We start from the raw sequence: 23,076 nt of genomic DNA, 5'->3' as shown, positions 1-23,076 counted from the left end.
TAGGATGGTCTCGAACTCCTGACCTCAGGCCCGTCTCACATCCCAAAGTGTTGAGATTACAGGCATAAACCACCACGCCTGGCCTCGGGAAGTTCTTTATAGCAGTGTGGTAACAGACTAATACAGGAGCTCAGAGGAAAGAACTCACTTATATTAGAAAAATAATCTACATAAGCAGAATATGAATCTAAAAAAGAAAAAAATCTACATAGAAAAGGCAGACAAATGTATCTATTCCTTGATTACTGTGGGAGAGGGGGCAACATGGAAGTAGTAAAGTGTGAATGAGGTGTCTGGGAGACAAGTTAGCTGACTGATTTGGATACAGAGCTTGAGGTGAAATGGCAGATGGCAAATCTAAGAAAGGTAGAGTGAGAATGCACAAGACCTCAAATGCCAAGCCATGATTTGCAGGATGAAGTCGAAGGAAAAAAATTATTTCAGATAAACTGTACATGAAGTAACAATTAAGTACTGGGCTAAGCAGATGGCAGAGATGGAAGAAACAGATGTGAGACCCATTAAAAAGAATGACTCTACAAGATTTGGTAGCTTATTGACCATGGGTGATGGTGGATAGGAAACTGGCAAAAACGACTCTAAAGTTTCAAAGTTGAAGCTAGGTAGAAGATGTGAGGCAGATCAAAGTTTAGAAAGGGTCAGGAAGGAAAGAAGATGAGCTTGTTTTCAGATGAGATAATCTAGGATGAGAGATATACAATATGGCAATTTTTAGCAGGCAAGTGGGATTATAGCTTAGACTCAAACAGAATAAATGCAGGAATCAATAAAGCTTTTATGAGTGGACAAATTAAGTGTGGAGAAAGGGAGCAGAGGTCTTGGCCTGAATCAAGAGGAGTGGCCACATTTAGGATGGGGAAGGAAAAGAAGGGCCAGGGAGGAAGACAAAGAAGGCAAAACCAAAACAATGAAATGGTACAAGACTGTCAAGGGAAAGAGTGGGCTTAGCATTATCAGATGCTGAAGGGACAAGGGTGAAATCTGAGAGGAGGCTTTTGAAACAAGCTATAGATTTTCACTGTGCAACATCAGTCTGATTTCAGATGTGCAACAAGTGTGAAACACATATGGAATTCAAAGATAACACAAAAAGGAAAAAAAAGAAACATAAAATATCTCAACATTTCTTAATATTCACTACATGTTAAAATAATAATACTTCAGATACTTAGGTTAAATAAAATGCACCATTCAAATTAATTTCATTTATTACTTTTTACTGTGATTACTAAAAAAAACTAAAATTATGTATATAGATTACATTCATGGCTCACATTAAATTTTTTGGTGATTTATTTTTGTTTTTGAACTAAATACTCCAATTAAAAAGATTATCACACTGGATTTTTTAAAGTATTTACCACTAATAAGAGACATATTTTAAATACTAGTACACAGAAAGGCTAAAAATAAAAGGATAAAAAATGCACTATGCAACACTAAAAAGGCAGCTTAACCAATAAAGTTTAAAATCTAATTTAGACAGTACAAACTGACATAAAACTCAAGACAAGGGCATGAAATCTTAAAAATAAAATTACATCATTAAGATTTGGAATGTGTCTTAGTAACTGATGTCCAGGGTGAATTGTATCTTTCTCTCCTTCTTGCTTTAGTCAGAAATTTCAGTGCCTAAGAGAAATGAGAAATATTTAATGCATAGACAGAGGAAGAAGAGGGGTCTATAAAGGAAAGGGGGAAACAGGAATAAAGGCAATACAGCAAAACCAAGAAAAACTCATGAGAATTCAGAGATTCAAGGAGAAAGATTAAGATAAGCACCAGGAAATAATCCACAAAAAGTAGAATTAGAAACGAGACCTCAGTGGGTTTGACTAGGGAAAGTGAAAGAGTAGTAACTGTAGCTTATTCTTTTAAGAAGTCTGGCTATTAAAGGAATGATATAAGAGTAGTGACTACAGGAAGACACACGATTAAGAAGTAGCTTTCCTTTCTGAAAATAAGAGTAATTTACACATATTTTTATCCTGAGAGAAAAGAATCAGGTGACAGGGAAAAGGCCCAGAAAAGAAACAGAACATCTGATAAACAAGGTCTCTGAAAAAACTGCAGCTTTGGACAGGAAGATAACCTATTTCTCTGATATGGGAAGAGATGCAAAGTGATTAAGGTGGAAAAGTTTGTAAATAGTAGTAATAAGTAGATGAAGCTGTGGCCTGATAACATGGTGGGAGAAGGGGAAGTGATTCATTTTTATTGCATTTTACAAAAGCATAGGTCTATGACAGATTGGAGAAAAAATTAAGTGGTCCTATGCCATGATGAGGTTAGAAGCATTACACTAGACCATCAAGGCTAGAGCATGCCAGAAAAGGTGCTGGAGGAGTGCAGACAGGAAGAAAGTCAAGGTAGACTAAGAACTATGATGCTATGGGTAATCTGCCTGTTTAAGAAGAGAGGGTTGCATGAGTAGACGTTGGATAAAGAGGTAATAGTGATGTGAATGACATGCCAAAGTCTCAAGGAAAGTGAGAGAAGGGCCAGAAAACAGACAGTGACAACAAGGAGAGCAGCAAGAGGGTGGTACTGATAGTGATTACTAATCTTGCTCAAGTAGAAACAATATGCTACAAAGAACAGAAAATTAGGTCGCATTCCCAGTGAGTAGACTCTTCATCTGATTTTACTAGAAAGAATATCTCATCCAGCCAGAAACCAGATACTCTAGTTGAGATCACTGGATTACGGAAATCTTTCCCCAACTGCAAGTTTCCACCATGCAAAATTCTAGCACACATACCTTTTCAGCAACTGTGCGCATTTCAGTTCCAGTATATGCAAATTTGGAGTCACTCCTATTGGGAACAAATTAGAAAAAAAAAAAGAAAGTGGAGTTTGGAATATAAAAAGGGAATTAAAGCAAAATAACAATTTTTTGCAATGAAATATTAGCAGAGACCAAAGAATACGAGGGAAACAGCTGAGGCTAGAGCTGCACTCTATATCTGTTAGAAGCAATCTGGGACACATGCACAAATGGCTGAGTGTATAAAGTTATCATGGACAAAGCTAAATTCCTGGAATCCTGGGTATTAAGGAGGTGGGCTTGAAAAGTACACTATGGTATGATTTCAAGTTAAAATTAAAATGTTACTCAAAGGTTTCACCACCTCAAGCATTGAAGCTACTGGGGATTTCTGAAATAACGGTGAGGCTCACCAGAAGAAAAGGCAATGCCACACTGTCGATTAACATGAAGGAATGGATCAATGGGGAAATGCCTGTATATGTTCTGTGTCACAAAGAAAATTACTGATATCTCATTGGAATTTCAGGGGAAAGAGAGAACATGAAATACATTGAGCAAGGCCAGACGTGGTGGCTCACGCCTGTAATGCCAACACTTTGGGAGGTCGAGGCAGGCGGACTGCTTGAGCCCAGGCGTTCAAGACCAGGCAGCCCAACATGGTGAAATCCTGTCTGTACAAAAAATACAAAAAGGAAAAAAAATAGCTGAGTGTGGTGATGGGCACCTGTAATCCCAGCTATTCAAGAGGCTGAGGAATGAGAATCGCTTGAACCTGGAGGTGGACGTTGCAGTGAGTCGAGATCACACTACTGTACTCCAGCCTGGGTGACAGAGTGAGACACTGTCTAACCCCCAAAACCCAACAATTACGATAATGCTTATTAAGATGTTTATCTCATATCTAAACTGAATAGGAGGTAAGGCAGAAACCAAAGTTCAGGGTTGGGGTGGAACTCAAATGGGATCATTGAGGGAGCCACGGAGTCGTAAGACACGATCCAGACACAGTATTGCCAAAGTCGACATAATTTTGAGTTAACAATGACTAAGGCATTATAGGATATGAGTAAACAAATATAGTCTTACCTTGTATCATCGTTCAACTAGAGTGGGAAAAAGCAGAAAACATTATTGATTACATTAAGCTTGAGGTACATGGATGCAGATTATATGACAATTCGGTCATGTGTTCATGTACATGGCATGAAAGACTGGAGAATTACTTTAAACTGTAAACAGCTAAACTGTATTTCCTAATCCCATTTGGCCGCTCTGCAGCACAATGCAGTGGAAACTTTTGATTCCTTCAAGCCCCGAACCTTCTAGTTAGGCTCTTCGATAACCTCCAAATGCTTTGGTTCATATCTGTGCTCCCTAGACGGAAGACTAGAAGTGAGGCAAGTGGTTCTAACTGTGGTCAGCTGCTGCGTCGCAATACCCGGACGTCCTCATTGTACTCCAGAGTCTTTCTGACCTGCCTTGCAGTTTTGGTCAACCAGCGAAAAGCGTAGATCTAAAGAGAAGCCCCAGGATGCAGGAGAAAAGGCAAGGCTCCCGGGGCCTGTGCAGACCGCTGGGGGCTCGCAGGAGACTAAACAAGTGTCAGGCGGCCAGAAGAAACGGGGATCTCCGCGACAGAGCCATGTAAAGGGTGTCCAAGGATCTAAATCGAGGATGCCTGTGGCCTCCGCAGCCCCGGGAGCTGTCGGCACCCACACAGGGGAGACAGTGGGACTGCTCAGCAGGGTTCTAGCCAGGCTGACAGAGCTACTCACCTCCCCTATGCACAGCCCCATCACCTCCTCCTTCTCTGTGCTCAGAGCGTGGTTGAGACAAACGAGGAAAGCGTCAGACTCGAGATGAACCGCCTGCACCGCCTGCACCACCTGCACCGCCATCTTGGCCCGACCCTTCTCACGTCCGCCTCGGGCCCACTTGGTTCTGACCAACCGGGTGCTGCGGCGCAGCCTCCCCAGCGCCCGCGCCCTGCGCTCCGCCCAGGCCTGGCCTTCGGCGCGCGGGTTCCTTGGGGGCGGGGCTTATGGAGCGGGCGGGGCTGAGGGGGCGGGGCTGAGGGGGCGAGGAGGGGGCAGCGGGCGCGAGGCTGGCGCGCGGGGGCGGGCCTCGGGGCGCGGGGGCGGGGCCCCCCCAGCAGCACCTGGGAAACGCCCGCGAGGGTTCGGGCAGGCGTGGCCGTCGGGGCGGAGGGCGGTGGCCGGCCGCGGTCCGGGCTTCAGGCCGGGCGGCGGGGGTGGCAGGGAGGCGGCGCTCTGGGGCCGCAGGCGGGCGTACTCTGAGCGGCGCCCGGGCGCCTGGGCAGGCGCCTCGCGAGTACCGGCGCCCATTTTGCCCGCCCGCTAAGGAGACCCGTGCGCGGCCTACACGCTTGGGGGACAGCCCTTTACGACGACATCTCCGCGAACGCCGGCCTCTTGAGCCAGGGGGACGCTCTTTTGAAAGTCAGTCCCCAAACAGTTAAGGTTTTATTTTATTTTGTTTTATTTCCAAGTCACAGCCCCCGAATCTCGTACAACTCTCCCTGGACCACTTCCGGTTGCCGGCCCGTGCCTCTAACTTCGGTTCGAGTGACCTCGGCCCGGGATGCCCCTCGGCTCACCCCGGGCTCACGTCGCGTTCCTGGCTTGAGTGGCCCAGGGTGGGAGACCTGGAAGTTTTAGCCTAGCTGTTCTCAAGGCGGATTAATTAGCCCAAGAAACATTATATTCATGTGAGTAACCTTTTGCAGAAACAGTGTTATACTGTATCTGAAAAAGTATCACTCTTAAGCTTGGCTGCTGCTACTTTCTACAAAGGCTTTTAGGTAGCTATTTGTTGGATACAGGGAAGGGGAATTGGAGGACTTCAGTGTTTATTCAAGTTCGGATGTATCACTTTAGGTATCCAGAATGCAAGTTTCCTCGGGTCTCCTTGTCTGCATATCAGACAGTAATTTTATTTCGAGGTATGTCAAACGTGCCAAGGATAAAAGTACAGATCTTCCAACTCACAAGTCTAGGAATCACACGTGGATTTTGGAAGCGACTCTAAATCAAAGCACAATATATGCCGTGCCGCCTCCACAGCCCGTCCGTGTTCGTTTCTTTGATTTGGTTTTCTACTTTGTGTAGTTTTGAAGCCAGGCAGGTATGGCAGTACTGGAAAGGGAACATTGCCAAGGTGCTACTTGAAGTGTTGATGCTTTGCTCTTTTCTCCCAATTCAGTTCCAACCCAAGTCTCCTCACACATAGGGCCCCCATCCAGTGCAATTATCTGTTATGTGCACACCAGCAGGCTCTGTTTTTACCTAAAGATTTCTAAGGATCACATGGCACATCTTTCTATAATTAATTTGATCATGATGAAGGTTGAAAAGTTTTCATGTGCAATTACATTGGACCCATCCAAATTTTCCCTGGTTTCAATTTTATACCACATATCATTTTCAATTACTGTTTGTGGCTACTATGCCCCATCCTGATGAAGCAGGAACGGCTGTTCTTCTCATTATTATATTAATATTTGGTTACGGCATATAGTGCCTTTAGGCACTTTCAGGAAGAAAAATACCTTTTGTTTGTTATTGGTGGTAGTCAGTCTCATATTCCAGAATGAGGTTCACTAACTTTTCTAATGGTCATGGCTGCCTTTTACAGCTGCAGGCATTTAAAGTTGAACAAAATTATTAACATTTATGGCAAGCTTATTATAAGCTAGTTACTAAGCATTTATATGCCTGGTACATGTAATCTGCCCCAGTTAGAATCAAGCTCAACAACTTCCCCACTGTGTGACCTTGAGCAAGTTACCTAACTTCTCTGTGCCTTACTTTTCCTCACCTTTAAGTGGGGATGATAATAATACAGCCTACCTTATAGTGCCCTATGAAGACTGTGAAAATTAAATGAGTCAATATATGTAAGTATATAGGAAATGCTAAAGACTATCGTGACTAATATGTTCTTTAATTCTCATTTTACACCTCAGGAAACTGAGGTAGAGAACATTAACTTATCCAAGGTTACAAAGCTAGTAAGTAGCAGACTCAGGATTCGTACACAGGCCTGGGCCTGTGTTCTTGGTAATTTCACTCATTGTAATTGGACAAGTTTATTAATTGACTTCTAATAAAATAAGTGTATTCAACTGATCAATGTTCAAAAACTGTTCATCAACCTGGCAATTAAAGCGAACAATACTTTTTTTAAAAACACAAAAGAATTTATTCTGTAAAGGAAAAATGATAGTTTTACTTAGATTGCTACCTAAGGAAGCCCTTCTATCTTATATGTCATCCATTTAGAACCTAATTTACAAAATGCCTTACTAAGAAATTGTCTGTCTTGGCTACTGTGCTCTCTGGCCCTGAAATCAAGGTGACCCTCATGGGACAATCTCTTCTAGTGGATGATAAAGTTATGCAGTTATCTAAACATTTTTGAAATTCATTTGTATTTGCAGCTGGCAGTATTCTTTGAGTTGAGTTGCACAAGTTTATATTCCATATATTGTATTGCACCTTGTACCTAATTCTATGTTGAGGTTTTAAAAGATGATTTGTCTTAGTTCCAGAAGTCCTGAATTTTGTAAACAAGTATCATGTGCAAATAAATAAAATGTTCTCTAGTCAAATAAATTTGGGAAATGTTAACATAAAGTTTCTTTACCGCATACCTTGCCAGAACGGTTACTACACTAATGTACTTTATGACTCTCCAAGATTCCCAAACTTATTTGACCAAGGAAAATGCTGAGAGCAAGTTTTCTAAGAATCATATTATGAAACCTGTGATTTTATAGGCTTTGATCAGAATCCCTCTCCCTCAGCCTTTGCTTTTTTTGTGCTGAGGATGTTGTTAGTTTGTGCTCATATGGTGGCTTCTCTGTCACTTAATCACTGCAGTTGCCTTTCTCTGGGCCTACATGCCTTCGGAATGGTAGCACACACAAATCCAGGATAATGTGCTGAGGGGTTGTTCCCAGGCTCATCCTGCTGATGCCCAGCATGTTGACCTTTGGGTCACAGCAGCACATCACACTGCCTTTCTTCTGAGAATATTTTGTAGTGACTCCATAGGCCTCTTTGTAGTGACTCCGTAACTCAGACCATCATCTCCAGTCTCTTTGCCCCCTATTCCACTGGCATTATTTCCTTTTAATGTCAGTATAACCAAGACAATTTTGTTCTCCATTCAAAACAAATTTAAATGTCAACATTTTGGTTGTTGCTAGGACTTATGTATGAAATTGAGATGGTACTGACCCTTAACACATGGTTTCCACTTTTTAAAAACAATTATTGGCCACACTTAAATCTTTTGTGCTTGAAATCCAAGCTTTTGTATTATATTATTTTGACATTAGTATTTATCAGGTTTTTATTTGTATTTCTCTTTTCCAAACCTTTGGGAAGAAGTAGAGGCAAAACAGCTGTATTTGCTAAATGGGTAGAAGGGGGGCTTTGGCAAAAAAATATGTATAAATTATAAATTATATATAGCTAGAGACTTATGCCTAGAGAATAAATCTCTACCCACCTATACATAGCCAATCATGACTACCACTGTGGCCTTCCTTTGTTTCCCTTCCCTGCCCACCATATATATACACCTGTTCACAAAAACATTTCTTGACCAGTATATGAGCTTGGGGTGCCCAGAACTGTATCATTCCTGCTACTGAGCAATATACAATACTGTGCTTTAGGGAAGACAGGACTTGTGAAATAAGCAAAGCAAATGTGTAAGGTGATTTTGTTTAAATATAAATGTTACAGTAGTCATAAGAGGCAAGAATTTTCTTAAGTTTCATAAAGGAGGCAGACACCTGGACTCTGCTATAATAGCACTAAGATAGGCAGAGAGGCCCAGGGAGGCATTTTAGGCAAGTGGAAAGCAAGAGCAAGGGTATGGAGCTAGAAATGAGCCTGGTATTTGGGGAAAGTTTGTCTCAACTGCAGTGGTAGTTGTAGTGCCTAATGGAATTGGTGACATATAGGATGTAGCAACTGAATAAGAGGAAGAAATCCAAGATAACTCATAAGTTTTGAGTCTGCAGGATCAGGAATGGTGGTATTGCCACTCAGAGAAATCAGGGTTTGGTTAAGGAGAAAGTTTAGACGAGTTTGAAATGAGAGAGTTCATATGCATGAAAACTAACATAGGAGCTTACACCAGGCTGAGTCGGATGCACTCAGGGTTTAATGGGTGAAGCATCTGGTTGCTCTTGACAGTCTCATTTTGAGGACTCTAACAACCACTCTCCCATGCTGCATTTCCTTTCCCACCTAATGGCCACCTAATGGGAATAGGAGGTCTTTGTTTTGTGGGGCAGCTCCCCCCAGTGCCATATCTATGCTGTGGCCAAAGGTAGAAATACGGTACAACTGCGCCTTAATGCTAAAAGGTTCACTCATGCAAAATGCACATCAAGTTATCGTGAGGTCCTGAAATTAGATCTGGGGCTTTGGCAGAGGATCGTTATATTTTGCCCTACCACTCATGCTTTGGGAGATATGCTTCCTTTACACCTCTCAAATGTGCTTCTGGTCTTCTGGCTTAGGAGATCAAAATTTAAACTGAGTCCTCTATGGAAAAATGGGCTCCTGTAACATCCTGCAAAATTATTAAAAGAAAACAAGGACCTAGCTGGATAACTCATTTGCACTCACTCAGCTCCAGATCACCATGATCCCCAAAGTCTCTTGCAGGTCAGAAATTCCATGAAGCTACCTTACTTTTTGTAGCAAGAAAATCCCCTTCTAGAAATGCCCATCACTGTATATAAACTTTCTTAGTAAACTGGTAAATAGATCCTTTGCCCTTAAAACAAACACTTTCTATATCAACTCTGAAAGCCTTGCATATATGTCCTTTAGAATCTTACCTTTTAAAATGGAAACTGCTTGGAAGTGGCTTTTACCTGAGGAATGTGGCATGCATGTGTCTGTTATACTGCCTTCCTGCCAAAACAAGTGTCTCCTTAGGCACGCTCTTTGCATATTCTATTGCTAACTATATTTTGCCAGACACCGCTTGTGAATGCAGTATGTATGAGACCACTGCCCAGCTTCCTGTAGTGCTAGTCCTACATATCCACAGAACTCCTCACCTAGCCAAATTCTTGAGCGCTTTGCAGTCAGCAGCACTACCTGAGGCTCTGCTTAATGTCACTTTAGTTGTCTTGCAGAAAGCTTCAGATGTCCTTGGTTCTATGTAGGTTGTGCAAAAAGACATATATGAGGTTTGGTTCTGGTTGGTGGTTGCTAGTACCAAATCACCTTGCTTACTGGTGAGTTCATTCAAACCCAGAAAGTCACACCTGTGTCCTGTGCGCGGGTGCTGCAGGCTTAGGTGGAGAAAAGCAGGGCTAGAATTGGAACCCAAAGCCCAGAATGGCAGGAGAGGATGTGGGGGCTCCACCCGATCACCTCTGGGTTCACCAAGAGGGTATCTACCGCGACGAATACCAGCGCACGTGGGTGGCCGTCGTGGAAGAGGTAACTGTTTACATTTTGCTTATTTCTTTGATTTTGCTTTCAAGTAACTTGGTTTCTATTCCAGTCTCAATATTCTGAAGTCTTTGGTTTTATTTTTGGTCATTCCTTTCCATTAGGAGACGAGTTTCCTAAGGGCACGAGTCCAGCAAATTCAGGTTCCCTTAGGTGACGCAGCTAGGCCAAGTCACCTTCTTACCTCCCAGCTACCTCTCATGTGGCAACTCTACCCGGAGGAGCGCTACATGGATAACAACTCTCGCTTGTGGCAGATACAGCATCATTTAATGGTACACATGTTGCTTAATTATTTTCCATTGTATTGGGACTCTCGTGACAGAGTACTCTATAAACTTTTCTTTTTCTGACAGGTCAGGGGAGTACAGGAGCTGTTGCTTAAGCTTTTGCCTGATGACTAACCTGGTATGTATTTCTATTTCTCCTCCATCTTCTCCCTCTTTGTTTTGACTCTATTCAGTTGTGGTGATTTTAATGATTTTTTTTTCCAGGTGCTGGGATTCTACGAAGATATGCTCCTTTGTTCTGTTCAGTATATGGCAATCACTTCATCCAGTACTGCAGTGCACCCACCCTTGGGCCTGGGGGGAGGGAGTGGGTTGAAAAACTGCTCAAGAACACAGAAGTTTAGGAAGGGTCATGAAGAATACTGCAAGTGAAACTGCAGAGAGAGGGTTACACAGGCAAAAAGCAAGTCAACAAAAGCACTTAGTCAGGATCCGTAACTTGAAATTGACTCCTTTGGAAATTGCCATAGAACCCTTAATGGACATCATCGGCTGGACCTGGGATCTGATGAATCCCACAAAAGTCAGCACCTTCTACAGAACAGATGCCCTGATCACCAAGGACTTGGTACTGATTTAGAGAGAAGAGAGCAGCTCCTAGCAGCATCAACATCTATTTGTCGCTTAGTTGCCCTGCAGCAATTCACCTGCCTTTCCTTCTCCCATCCTGTAAATATCCTAGGTTTTGCTCCAGTGTTTCCCATCCCAGTACTGACCTAATTTGGATCTACTGAGTATTTAGAGGGCTCTGAAAAGAGATACGCATTGATGAAATTAGCTACAAAGGCATCTGGGCCTTTTTTCTATCTGAAATTGTGTCTTCAAATTATTGGAAGTTGCTGATCAAAATTGTGGGCTCTTAAATTCATTCTCTGATTACAGATATTTTTTAAAAGCTGGTTTCTATAAGAACTTCAAGAAAAACCATTTTAGCTGCTTAACTGGCACCTTTCTCAGGAAGTAATAGCACCAAATATTGCTGATTCCTAGGAAAACATTTACTACTTGTAAAGAATTTCCTGAGTTAAAGTCACAACAGTTTATATACATTAAAAGTAAGGTTTTTACTTAAAGAAAAAAAAAAGTCTTGGGAATAATAGCTACCATGTATTTAGTCCTTTCTGCCTTCCAGGCACTATTGTATGCACTTTATATACTTTATCACACTTAATCATCCTGTCAATGCTTTGAGGTAGGTATGGTTCCCACTTTATATATGAGTAATAAAAAAAAGCTCAAGGAGTTTAATCATTTATCAAGGGTTTCTTCTGCGAATGATAGAGCCAGGCTGTGCTGTTGGCTCCTTTAGCCTAATGTTGGTTTACAATATTCAAGAAGAGTTGATTGAATTCAAGGTTTTTTCCCCCATGTATATATCTTCCAAACCTAATGAAATGGATACGATAGAAATACAGTTGATTCATCCTATGTTTGGGAAGAGTATTTTTAGTGTAATTGTTTTCCAGCAATTGTAAGGGCATACTGCTTGTTTCAGAAGAAAATTCCATGTGGAGGGGTTTTAAAGTGTTTTTGGAAAAAAAGCAAAATAAAAATCATTTTTCTTGTTTTAGTTTTCTGGATATGCCACCGAAGGACCCGTGCCAGAAGCAAGCCTGTGAGATTCAGAAATGTTTACAAGGTAGTATATTGTTAAACGCTTTAAAACTATTTTTTCACTGTGAACTAACTATAAGAGACCAATCATTCTTTTATCTGTATTAACTTTTTTTTTTTTTTTTTTTTTTTTTAAAGATGGGGTTTCACCATGATGGCCAGGCTGGCCTTGAACTCCTGACCTCAGGTGATCCACCCACCTCGGCCTCCCAAAGTGCTAGGATTATAGGCGTGAGCCACCTCGACCGGCCCTTAACTCTTTTTTAAGAATGTAACAATTATCCTGAAGATTTTCTTCATTGTATCATCAAAGATGCAGAAAATAAAAAGTAATGTGATCAAAGCTAGCGATTTTCACTCCTGGTCATACATTAGCATCACCTGGAGATCTTAAAAACTTACCTAGAACAATTCACACTTCCTGGGGCTAGGGTCTGGCTGGGAATCAGTCTAGAAAGCTAACCAGATGACTTTAATGGACAGCCAGAGTTGAGAATTACTAAGCTAAGCAAAAGGGTTTTGTTTTTTGCTTTTTCTTTTTTTACTAAAAGGCTAGTTTAAAATTGGTTGGCTATACTTCACTGCAGGTGACAATTCACTTTTTAAAAGCAATCTGGAAGAGGTGGGGTTGAAATAACAATTGTAATTCAGGCTGCCACAGTTAGCAACTAACTCTTAAAGGCAGAAGTGAATCTCAACTAAAGCATATTTGAGGTGATTCATGCATTTGTCCAGCCGCTAAGTTTGACCAAATGTTGGAGGATTTCAGTTTTCTAATCAGTGAATGATTATTGCCAGAAGAGCAAATAGAAAAAGCAATAAGGCTATCTGAATTTGAAACCTTTTTTAATAAGTTTTCCTCATTAGTAAAGTAATAGAGATGCGTGGTCATGTTCAAAGTTCCCCCAAAGATTCACCATCAAAGAAATACTTTGTGTATTTTCTTGGACTTTTAGCTTTCATTCTTGGACTTTTTTTTTTTTTTTTTTTTTTTTTGATGTAAGCAATATTTTATAAAATCTTTTAAATTCAAATGTTGATGTATAATAATGCCATTTTCATCATACTTTTCTTCCCTCCCTCCGACTTTAGGGAAAGGGAAAATGTTTTTTTGCATTTAATTCATTCTCCCAAATAAATCCTTACCTTGTTTGAAGTAACCCATGGCTAAGGGGAAAAATCACATTAAAAAGAGCTAGTGACACCCCCTTGGCACACTGTGGGAGGATTGAGAGCTGGAAAGACTAAAAGAGTTAGCGTTAAGCACTCACTAAATGACAAACACCATGATAAGGACTTTACATGTATTAAGCCTTTCTTCCATGAGGTAGATGCTACTATGACCCCCACTTCATAGATGGGAAAACAAACACATAAGTTATGTAATTTGACTAGGGTCACATAGCTAGTAAATATGGTGGGAATTAGAACATCCCCCCAAACCCACCCTTGGTCTAGCTCCAAATCTGGACTGTTAGCCACCTTGCTAATCAGAATTGTCCTTCCTATCCTGAGCTAACTACCATGTATCCCATTTTAGTGCTGGGAGGCTCATTAGATTATCAGGTGACCTAGAGCCTTTAGGTCAGGTCCTCCTTAACTTAGTGTTTATGTATAGTAGGGGTCTACAAATGTTTTATGAAGAAGGCCAAACAAGTAGTATTTTAGGCTTTGGAGGCTAAAGGTCTTTGTTGTATGTATTGTATATGTGTTGTGTGTTTACAACCCTCTAAAAATCTAAAATCCATTCTTAGCTCCCAGCTGTAAAAACGGGCTGAATTTGACCCTCATGGGCTGCAGTTTCCCAATTCCTGATGCACAGCCTTGGTAGAGGAGGTCCAGCAATCAGCTTAAACTGTATGCAAAATAAGGTGTGGTATATATGCAGTTTCCTAATTCATCAAATTAGTGACCGTAATAATAATGATGTTAAAAACCAATATCCTAGAAAAAGGTGCATGTATGCTGTTATCCGTAAAGGAAATTAAAATAGCTTTCAACCACTTTGAAATCACACTTTTCTTCCTAATGAACCTGTTGACAGGTCTCTAAATTAGAAAGAATTTAGTCGACTTTGGTGTATATTCCTTCTTCCAGTTCCATAGGTATTGAAAGTTAAAGGGAGTGGGAAGCACTGATCTAAACTTCCCTTTACCTATGAGATCATGACTAGAGTCTGCCTGTATGTTTTTCAGCCAACAACTACATGGAATCAAAATGTCAGGCTGTCATCCAAGAACTGCGTAAGTGTTGTGCTCAGTATCCCAAGGGAAGATCTGTCGTCTGTTCAGGATTTGAAAAAGAAGAGGAAGAAAACCTAACACTGAAGTCTGCATTGAAGTAAAGTTCTGCTGAAGTGCTGCTCCATGTTTCTACTGAATGATTTTTTTTTTTAATCTTCCTGTCTTTCTTCAGGCCAGGTAGCAGCAAATAGCAAATGAAAAAGTCAGCTATAAAAGTTAATGAATATGCCATCTATGCAGAACAGACAGAAATTTAAACAACACATTCAAAGACAAATATGTACAATGTAATAAACTGAGCTGCTAAAATAAACCTGTTGAAGAGAAAAATTTTGGTTTTGAACTAAATGTATTTTAAGACTATTACATATAGGGTATTAATGAATTCTCTTTGAGATCAGATCACTTGTGCCATTCATCAAACTTAAGTCATACGAGGTACGTTAGGTGAAAGGACTCTCTTCCAGCATCACAGTTTTGACACCTTTTATAGATAACATGTTAAATTAATGCAAAGTTGCCTTTAAACGAACTCAGTACTTTTTGTGCTTCCAATAATGCAGAGCAAAAAGTGTCTTTCCGGATGCCATTAAGCGCATTTCTTTCTGTTTTTGCATCCCCACTGGAGTGACTAACCAGAAGTGCTTAATATTCATTCACTTAGTGGTAGGAAACGCATAGAAATGATTCTTGTAATGTTTAATGATTCTTAATGTATCATCAAGGAACTGAAGAAAAAATTTTCATCGGAAGTCAGGTAGGCAACAAGATAATTCAAACTCTTAGTTGGTTTATCTATTCTTTATATCCTGATAATAATAAAACCTGTTACAGAGGATCCAGACAACATTAATACAAAGCTGCTGAATGAAGCCTGTTGACAGTTGTCAGTCACTTTATGTAGTAGGAGGAGGCAGCATGCAACAGGCCATTTGCTTTCCTCAAATGGCTCAAATGCTTTCCTCAAAGAGGCCCAGCCAGTCCATCCATCAAATGGATGCTTGAACCACCAGAGCCCCTCCTCTAAAAAAATGATGACTAAAAGCAGGAACAGTTTCTGCTAGGTCCCTGATATTGAAATGCCATGATTATTTGAGACCAACTGTTTTCCTTAAAGCAGCATTCCCCAGAGTGTTTCTAGGAATTGCTGTAACAGGAAGGAAAAAAAAGGGCTTCTGTGCTCAGGTAAGATTGGGGAATGCTAGGTTGCGTACAAGTAAACAGGTTAATTTCCTGCTAGACTTGAGAGCTTTCAAAAAGCCTAAGAAAACCTGTTTTGCAGACAGCATCTCTCTGTGAATGCTCTCCAGAGACACTTAGAGAAATGCTGCCTTAGAGACATTTGGTCAACAAACCAGAGTAACAGTGCTAAATCCCCATGAAATCATTTAAATGGAGTCTTGTGTCAATGATAAAATAATAAAACATTTTACATTTTTAATGTTACATCATCTACAAATCTAAATTACATTTAAAATTATCAGTTGACAGTCCTACTGGGATTTACATTAGGAATCACTACATGATCAAATAGATTGTTTTCTATGTTTTATTGTTAAGTTATGTTTACTGAGCTAACTACTCCAATTTCAGACTCTTTTAAATGTTTTTTTGCTAAAGCATATGTATTAGTCCATTGTTGCATTGCTATAAAGAAATACCTGAGACCGGGTAATTTATAAAGAAAAGAGGTTTAGTTGGCTCACAGTTCCATGGGCTGTACAGGAAGCATGGCACTGCATCTGATGGGCTTCTAGGGAGGCCTCAACAAACTCAGTTATGGCAGAAGGCACAAGGGGAGTGAACACTCCACATGTCCAAAGCAGGAGCAAGAAAGAGTGGTGGGTGAAGTACCACATACTTTTAAATGACCAGATCTCATGAGAACTCTGTATCATGAGTAAAGTACCAAGAGGGGATGGTGCTAAACCATTCATGAGAAACCCACCCCAGTGATCCAAACACCTCCCACCAGGCTCCACCTCCATTAGAGAATACAGTTCACCATGAGATTTGGTGGGGACATAGTCCAAACTGTATCAGTATAGTACTTTCAGTTTTGAAAGGTTCATATCAGTTCCTTCCTTTAAACGATTCTGTCTCAGTTTAAGTCAACAAATCTATTGGAAGACATTGATTTAACGCTTATTCTTCTTAGCTATTATTATGACATATATAAAAATAGCCATCATAGAAGGCTTAACATTTACAGAGTGCTTCTTATTGTTAGGGACTGAGATTAACACTGAATCTCAGTCTTAAGGAAAGAACTCTAAGAAGGTGAGAACTATGATCTCCCATTTTGGAAAAAAAAAACCCTTTAATCTGGCTATTAGTGATGCTAAGTTTAGTCACTTGGTTAGTGACTGACCTTTTAGCTAGAAAGGTGGTTTTCCCTTTGTAATGGTTATTTGTGGGGTAGTATCTTGTCACTGTATGAATATCACGTTACCCCACAACTTTTCACCCAGTGTTTTAGCATCCACTGACAACAAAAGCCCTTGCTCTTCCACTTTGCCACAATGCAAATAATAAAGAAGGAAACATGATATTAATTTTTGAGAACAATAAACATTGCAACCCCATAATACTTACCAACATGTGAAGGCCAAACAGTTATATGAGGATGGGAATGATACCAGCCCACGACTCTCATAGGGCGACCTGTCAGTTCAGCCAACCTGTGTGTCTGTCAAGGTACTTTCAAAATGTGGGAACAAAATTTCTCATGCTAATAAGGGCTCAGAAAGCACCCTGAAGTTTAAATAAACTTACTGCAATTTAATGGCAACAAAAGGATGAAAGAAGGTTCATGCTGAGTTTCCCATAATGCCCATTTAAAGCCAAAAAAAGTTACTTATATTAAAACATAATAATCCTTTTTATGCAACTAAGTCTGAGAAACAATATTTCTAGGATATATTTTCAAGTTTTCAAATGCCCAGAGAAACTACTTTCCTTGCATTCACTCCACACGATTACTAAAACATTTAATGAACAATATCACACTTGTGTTCAGTATCCAGAAGGCATCTGAAGTTGTATGGCACTTAATTTAAAAGGCTTTAAAGCCCTGTTAAGGAGTTAACAGCAGAACTCTTAATTTTTTCAACACCAACTTCCAACTCTGTACTTCAGTGGTTCTCAGTCTCAGCTGCTCATTAGAAAAATCTTAAGACACTTTAAAACCTCAGGATGCCTTAACACCACCCCAGACCAGTGAAATCAGAATTTCTAGGATGAGAGTCAGGCACTAGTAGTTTTTTAAATTTCACAGGTGATCCCCAAGTGCAAGCAAGGATGAAAACCACTGCTCTCCATAATCCTGTCATTTCTTACCATTTAAAATTTTAAAAGTTTTGACAAGTCAATAAGCTGACTTTAAAGCTTTATAAAAATGTGAAAAAGTGAGGCCGGGCGTGGTGGCTCACACCTGTAATCCTAGCACTTTGGGAGGCTGAGGCGGGCGGATCATGAGGTCAAGAGATCGAGACAATCCTGGCCATGGTGAAACCCTGTCCCTACTAAAAATACAAAAATTAGCTGGGCGTGGTGGCACGCGCCTGTGGTCCCGGCTACTCGGGCGGAAGAATCGCTTGAACCCAGGAGATGGACGTTGCAGTGAGCTGAGACTGCGCCACTGCACTCCAGCCTGGCAACAGAGCAAGACTCCGTCTCAAAAAGAAAAAAATGTGAAAAAGTGAAACACTGTTTTCTTTAAAAAATGTATTAAGATTAATGATCCCTTAAAAAGAAGGCAAACATCAGAAATATAAGCCACACCGTATGACTTCTGGAAAAATCAGGCTCAGAGCTAAACTAGGTTTTCTGTCCAATTACTTAAATGTTAGTGTGATGTCTTAGAGTCGGGCAGAAAGTGTATTTTAGTTCTGGGCCTGATTTCCCAGAAATCATACTGGATTTCATGACAGAAATGAAGCTGATAATTTGGTGGAGGGACCACAGGGCAGCAGTCAAATTTTCCTACAGGGTCCAAAACTGGCTGTGAGCTTCCCTCTGAGAAGAAATTGAGATCATCATTAAATATTGATGATACTCAGAAATTTCAAATCCATCCGTATACCATTTTTTCACGCAGAGATTTATTTTGCATTTTCCCAAACTGTACAAAAGTAGAGTTTCCAAATTAGAGCCCAGCCATTAGTTATGCCCATGTTTCTGACAAATATCAAACAAAAGGATGACGGAGAGACTATTCTTAGAATAGTTAACTACACAGTAACTGCTTTCCAAAACCAGAAGCACCCACCCCAAGAGCATGTCGGCTAGAATTATCTAAGAGTTCATTCCTTGTAGAATCTGGTCCTCCAACTTGAATCATCTTCTGCCAGCATCCATGAGACAGTAACTGCCCAGATCCAGTAGCAAGGACTGTCACCCCAGTGGTGCGGGAGTCAAGACCTCCACTGTCCTGTTAATGAATGTCTGGAGGCTGAGTGGCGGGAGATTACAGCAAACAAGCAGCCATTTCGGAGGAGAGTGATGTTAACATATTATCATAATGACAACACTCATGACAATGGGCTGCTCAGGCAAGGGTCCCCAACACCACATCCCTCCCCCGACCCAGCTCCTGTGTCAGCAATGAGGATACACATCCTTGAGGGAGACTCAAACATTGGACTCCATCTGCTGAGCCCCAGCAGGCAGCCACCAGAAAGTGCCCCTGGATCAGTCTCTGCTGTCCGACTCTGGGGAGAACTTTGGGAAGAGACTCAAACGTTCTACCTCTCCTGTACCATGCTCTAAGTCCCCATCCCACCAGGTCCCATTGCGGGAGAGACGCTGGGCCAAAAAGTGGGTCAAAGTGGTGAGGATGCAGGGCGGACCCATAGTAGCGAGGAAGGGGACAGAAAGGGTCCCTGGGGCGGGACGCTGTCCACCACGCTGCAGGGTACAGGAAGGGGGGCTTTCACTACGTAGATGGCATCCTATTGGTTGACAACTTGGAATCCTTTAGTGCGGTGTTACCATGGTGCCGCCACCAGGGGCGACGAAACCCGAACACATTCCAAGTAAAGTTTCTCTGGATCATACACAGTGACAACACTCTTCCCAAGGAAAAACTTCCACCCCACCACCACTAAATAGGAAGTTCAGAACGTTATTGAACTTTGCTACTGGAGAAAATACGTGCCTAGCTAAGCAGGCCTCTCCAGTCAAATGAAAATAGTGCATTGAAAGGTGGAGTTGCCTGGTCCTGGAATCATCACGGTTTTGCATGGAGGAACAGCAGCTGTTCTTTTGGGGTAAACCTTAACTCCAACTCACCACCTGAAACTCAACGTAGTTTAGAACCACCTGCTAATTTTTACTGTCCTCACCAATAATCACAGGAAAAAGAGATGCACCAAAAGACAACCCCTACCCCACTGGAGAGGCATTGGGTGGCCAGTCTCCCCACATGCAACCCAAAGGGGCACAGAGCACTTTGGTTAGCTTTTGCTGTTACCATCCCATTGCTGTGGGTAAGTCACACAGGTAAAGTGGCTGCAGCCATGATCACCATATATGGCATAACTCAGAGATTCCCAAATGTCAGGAGAAGCAGAATTTGGAAAACCAGGAAACAGATGACTCAGACAGACAGACAGACAGACAGACAGACAGACAGACAGACAGATAGATAGATAGATAGATAGATGGCAAAAAAAAATTAGAGGATGATCTATAAGGTTAAGAGACTTATCCTAATCATACACATACAATGGGAACCTTGCATGAATTTTGATTCAAAGAAACTAAATGTAAAACACTTGAGACAATGAAATTTTGAATACTGATCAGATATTGAATATTATGTAATTACTGTTAATGTTTGATATGATGATGTGCTATATTAATGATTTTTAGAAATAATTCTTACCTTTTAGAGATACATACTGAAATATGATAAAATGACATTTTGGTATGTGTTTCACAATAACTGGTAAAAACCAGCATAGCTATAATGTGATGATTGTTGTAGGTGACTGGTAGATACATGGGGCATTATTGTACTGTATTCTCTACTTTTATATATGCCTGAAAGCATCCATAATAAAAAGTAAAAATAAAGTTCTTTTAGAAAAATATGCAGCAAAGAGACTCATATCATTATGGTTTCGAGATGATTCATACATATTGCAAGCAAATGTAAGGAGAAAAATGCAAATAGGTGATTTCTGTAACATTCTACACATCCATTGATAATTTCAATTTTCAAATTCAATACGTCATTCTCAAGATAGGTTAAATGCAAACATTTTCAATGTATGGCCTTAGAAACACACTCATATTTCACAAGAGATCATCTCCAAGATTAATTAATTCTGAGTAAAACTAACCTTTAATAGTGAGTTTTCTTTCTATAAAGTCATTATTCATATTTGCAACAAATACTCAGCACCTATTAAGTGCTAGGCCCCGTGAGTATAATGGTGAAGACAGAAGTCTTGCCTCTGAAAGCTGATTGATATTCTAGTTGGGACTGCAGACATGGTAACATGCCACTACAGCAAAATGTGCTAAGATTCTGTGTGCTTTTAAAGACTAATTATAGGTGTTTGGTCATCACGAGACAGTAGACTACGCTTGATGGAAATATTTCACATGCCCTATCACTATTTTTCTTAATTCTGAATCCCTGGAAAGCTACTTCTTCAAAACTCTGGTTTAAATTTATTTCATAGTAACTGCATTAAAAAAAAAAAAAAAAAAAAAAAAAAAAAAGAAGTGGCATAGAGGAGTTATGGCCACCCCTAATGTTTTGATAAGAATATTTCATTCACATTTCAAAGCTTAAAATCTTTTCTATGAAATAAAAATCCAAGATCTTCTTCTCTTTCCTACCTAAATCACTTGTTTTACAATAAATAAACCCTTTGGAAACAGCCATGAGATACATTATCCTGTATGATGGTAAAAATTCCTGGACAATATCAGATTTTTCAATTATAGTACTTATGCTGCCAATTTGTTGCATAATTATAACACATTTAAATAGCTCTTTCTGTAACATAAAACCAACTAAAAAAGAAAGTAGACACCAAGATACCAAAATCTTTCATGCTTAAAGGCAAATGTATTCAGTTCCTTTCCATGCAGCACACAATAAGGTTATCTATGTGCTTATTTCTTTTCCAAATCAACAGTTTGGGACAACCTTTCAGGATCCAGTCATCTTCCATGGTGAGCCAGCTTGCAATGTGTTCTGGTTTAAATGTCTTGCATGGGGGTAAAGGAGTCTTCTTGCTGACCTACAGACTGACCAAGTAGGGGGTGTACTAGGAGGAGAACTAAGGACTACTGTCTCTTCTGCCACCATCAAGCTCATGGTGTCACAGTAACTTGCACCAACAGATTCTTATAGAAGCCACCCGGATTTGCCACAGCAGGGAGGAAGGCACGGGAGAAGAGGAGGGACTTGATGTCCTATGATGGAGTGTAGAGGCTGCTGGCTAGAAAAAACCAGGAACAATGAAAATGAGGTCATCTTCTTTAGGATGCCATGCCAAGCAGAAAGCCTCCGAAAAATCCCCCAGTCACTAGAACATTCTTCTTCACAAATGACACCACCTGAAAACAGAAGAAGTACAATGGGTTGTTTTGCTAAGGATGTCAATAATATTAGGAATCATCTCTATTACACCTATGCCAATCTTAAGAATGTCAATCCCCTCACCTGTTATGTAGTTTGTACTTTACCCAAAGGACAATGGAAGCCATTAAATTGACTTACATATGAAAATGACCACTGGCTGCTATAGGGGGAATAAGACTACAGGGAGCCTGATAGGAAGGAGGATGCACATCAGGAGGTAGAAACAATGGCTCTTTGAATCAAGGACAAAAAACCAGTTCATGGGGACAGTTACGGGATAAGACTGAGGCTGCACCAAATAAACTGGTTACAGAGGCAATTATCACTGTTTCCAATGTCGCTCCTTCCATCCTCTTTGGCATCTACCCTCCAATAGTGGCTTCTCATTCTCTGAAGTCTCCTCCCTAAATCTCTCCATCCATGCATTCCCCTCTGAAACCTGCTCCCAGGTAGATGCTATGAATTCTCATACTCACACTTCATCACATCTAAGATGATTAATAGGTGAGGCTCTTATTTCCTTACGTTCCCAAAGCTTCCCACCGCCTTTCTACACTCCTCGAAAAGCTCCCAGTCATCTGAGGCTCACCGCATACATTTAGACACTCTTTATGTCTCCTTCATCAGTGCTCTACCAATCTCCTGACCACTCCCACCTTCCAATTTCAGACAGAACTTTGGTAAGTGGCTCAGACCTCTTTCTCCTAAGTATAGTCACCACCTTAGAAAGTGTTCATATGGGCCGGGCGCGGTGGCTCAAGCCTGTAATCCCAGCACTTTGGGAGGCCGAGGCGGGTGGATCACGAGGTCAAGAGATCGAGACCATCCTGGTCAACATGGTGAAACCCCGTCTCTACTGAAAATACAAAACATTAGCTGGGCATGGTGGTGCGTGCCTGTAATCCCAGCTACTCAGGAGGTTGAGGCAGGAGAATTGCCTGAACCCAGGAGGCGGAGGTTGCGGTGAGCGGAGATCACACCATTGCACTCCAGCCTGGGTAACATGAGTGAAACTCCGTCTAAAAAA

General features: G+C 40.9%; 4 protein-coding genes across 9 annotated transcripts in view; 2 read left to right on the top strand and 2 right to left on the bottom strand.

The window, feature by feature from the left end:
• The window catches only part of BRCC3 (BRCA1/BRCA2-containing complex subunit 3), a 68,734-nt gene extending 63,937 nt beyond the window's left edge, over window positions 1-4,797 (bottom strand). The window contains exons 1-3 of one of the 2 annotated variants that reach the window (XM_032265175.1): window positions 4,567-4,797; window positions 3,878-3,894; window positions 2,783-2,837 (exon numbers count right to left, since the gene is read on the bottom strand). In XM_032265175.1, coding sequence (XP_032121066.1) covers window positions 2,783-2,837; window positions 3,878-3,894; window positions 4,567-4,689 — 195 coding nt within the window. In that variant the 5' untranslated portion in view covers window positions 4,690-4,797. The remainder of the gene's footprint in view (window positions 1-2,782; window positions 2,838-3,877; window positions 3,895-4,566) is intronic. The other variant, XM_032265174.1, reaches the window with a different exon arrangement.
• Window positions 4,798-4,963: 166 nt separating this feature from the next.
• Window positions 4,964-14,776, top strand: CMC4 (C-X9-C motif containing 4). Of its 5 annotated transcripts, none has more exons than XM_032265171.1 (3): window positions 4,964-5,250; window positions 12,161-12,228; window positions 14,399-14,776. In XM_032265171.1, the coding sequence occupies exons 2-3, from the start codon at window positions 12,171-12,173 to the stop codon at window positions 14,545-14,547; spliced, it is 207 nt and encodes a 68-aa protein (XP_032121062.1). In that variant the 5' UTR covers window positions 4,964-5,250; window positions 12,161-12,170; the 3' UTR covers window positions 14,548-14,776. The 5 variants fall into 5 exon arrangements, with proteins under 5 accessions (XP_032121062.1, XP_032121063.1, XP_032121060.1 ...); XM_032265172.1 differs by having other exon boundaries at window positions 4,964-5,265; XM_032265169.1 differs by having other exon boundaries at window positions 4,982-5,519.
• On the top strand, window positions 5,080-11,157 carry MTCP1 (mature T cell proliferation 1). Its single transcript, XM_032265167.1, has 5 exons — window positions 5,080-5,519; window positions 10,136-10,287; window positions 10,404-10,574; window positions 10,656-10,707; window positions 10,794-11,157. Exons 2-4 carry the CDS (start codon window positions 10,183-10,185, stop codon window positions 10,701-10,703), a joined length of 324 nt encoding a protein of 107 aa, XP_032121058.1. The 5' UTR covers window positions 5,080-5,519; window positions 10,136-10,182; the 3' UTR covers window positions 10,704-10,707; window positions 10,794-11,157.
• Window positions 14,777-18,527: 3,751 nt separating the features above from the next.
• FUNDC2 (FUN14 domain containing 2) overlaps window positions 18,528-23,076 on the bottom strand; it is a 29,424-nt gene continuing 24,875 nt past the window's right edge. Inside the window, exon 5 of the mRNA XM_032265166.1 lies at window positions 18,528-22,024. Coding sequence (XP_032121057.1) covers window positions 21,947-22,024 — 78 coding nt within the window. The 3' untranslated portion in view covers window positions 18,528-21,946. The remainder of the gene's footprint in view (window positions 22,025-23,076) is intronic.

Source organism: Sapajus apella, unplaced genomic scaffold (assembly GCF_009761245.1).
Source record: "Sapajus apella isolate SASKATOON/1434 unplaced genomic scaffold, GSC_monkey_1.0 scaffold149, whole genome shotgun sequence".
Classification (NCBI taxonomy): Eukaryota; Metazoa; Chordata; class Mammalia; order Primates; family Cebidae; genus Sapajus; species Sapajus apella.
Note: the sequence above shows the minus strand (reverse complement) of the source record. Positions and strands in the feature narration are given on the sequence as shown.

What these genes read in the sequence shown, in the direction of transcription:
- MTCP1 (XM_032265167.1), top strand. Translation starts at nt 10,183, where the DNA reads ATGGCAGGAGAGGATGTGGGGGCTCCACCCGATCACCTCTGGGTTCAC. An exon ending in GGGTGGCCGTCGTGGAAGAG is followed by an intron (nt 10,288 to 10,403) that starts GTAACTGTTTAC and finishes CCTTTCCATTAG; the next exon opens with GAGACGAGTTTCCTAAGGGC. An exon ending in AGATACAGCATCATTTAATG is followed by an intron (nt 10,575 to 10,655) that starts GTACACATGTTG and finishes TTTTTCTGACAG; the next exon opens with GTCAGGGGAGTACAGGAGCT.
- CMC4 (XM_032265171.1), top strand. Translation starts at nt 12,171, where the DNA reads ATGCCACCGAAGGACCCGTGCCAGAAGCAAGCCTGTGAGATTCAGAAA. An exon ending in GATTCAGAAATGTTTACAAG is followed by an intron (nt 12,229 to 14,398) that starts GTAGTATATTGT and finishes TATGTTTTTCAG; the next exon opens with CCAACAACTACATGGAATCA.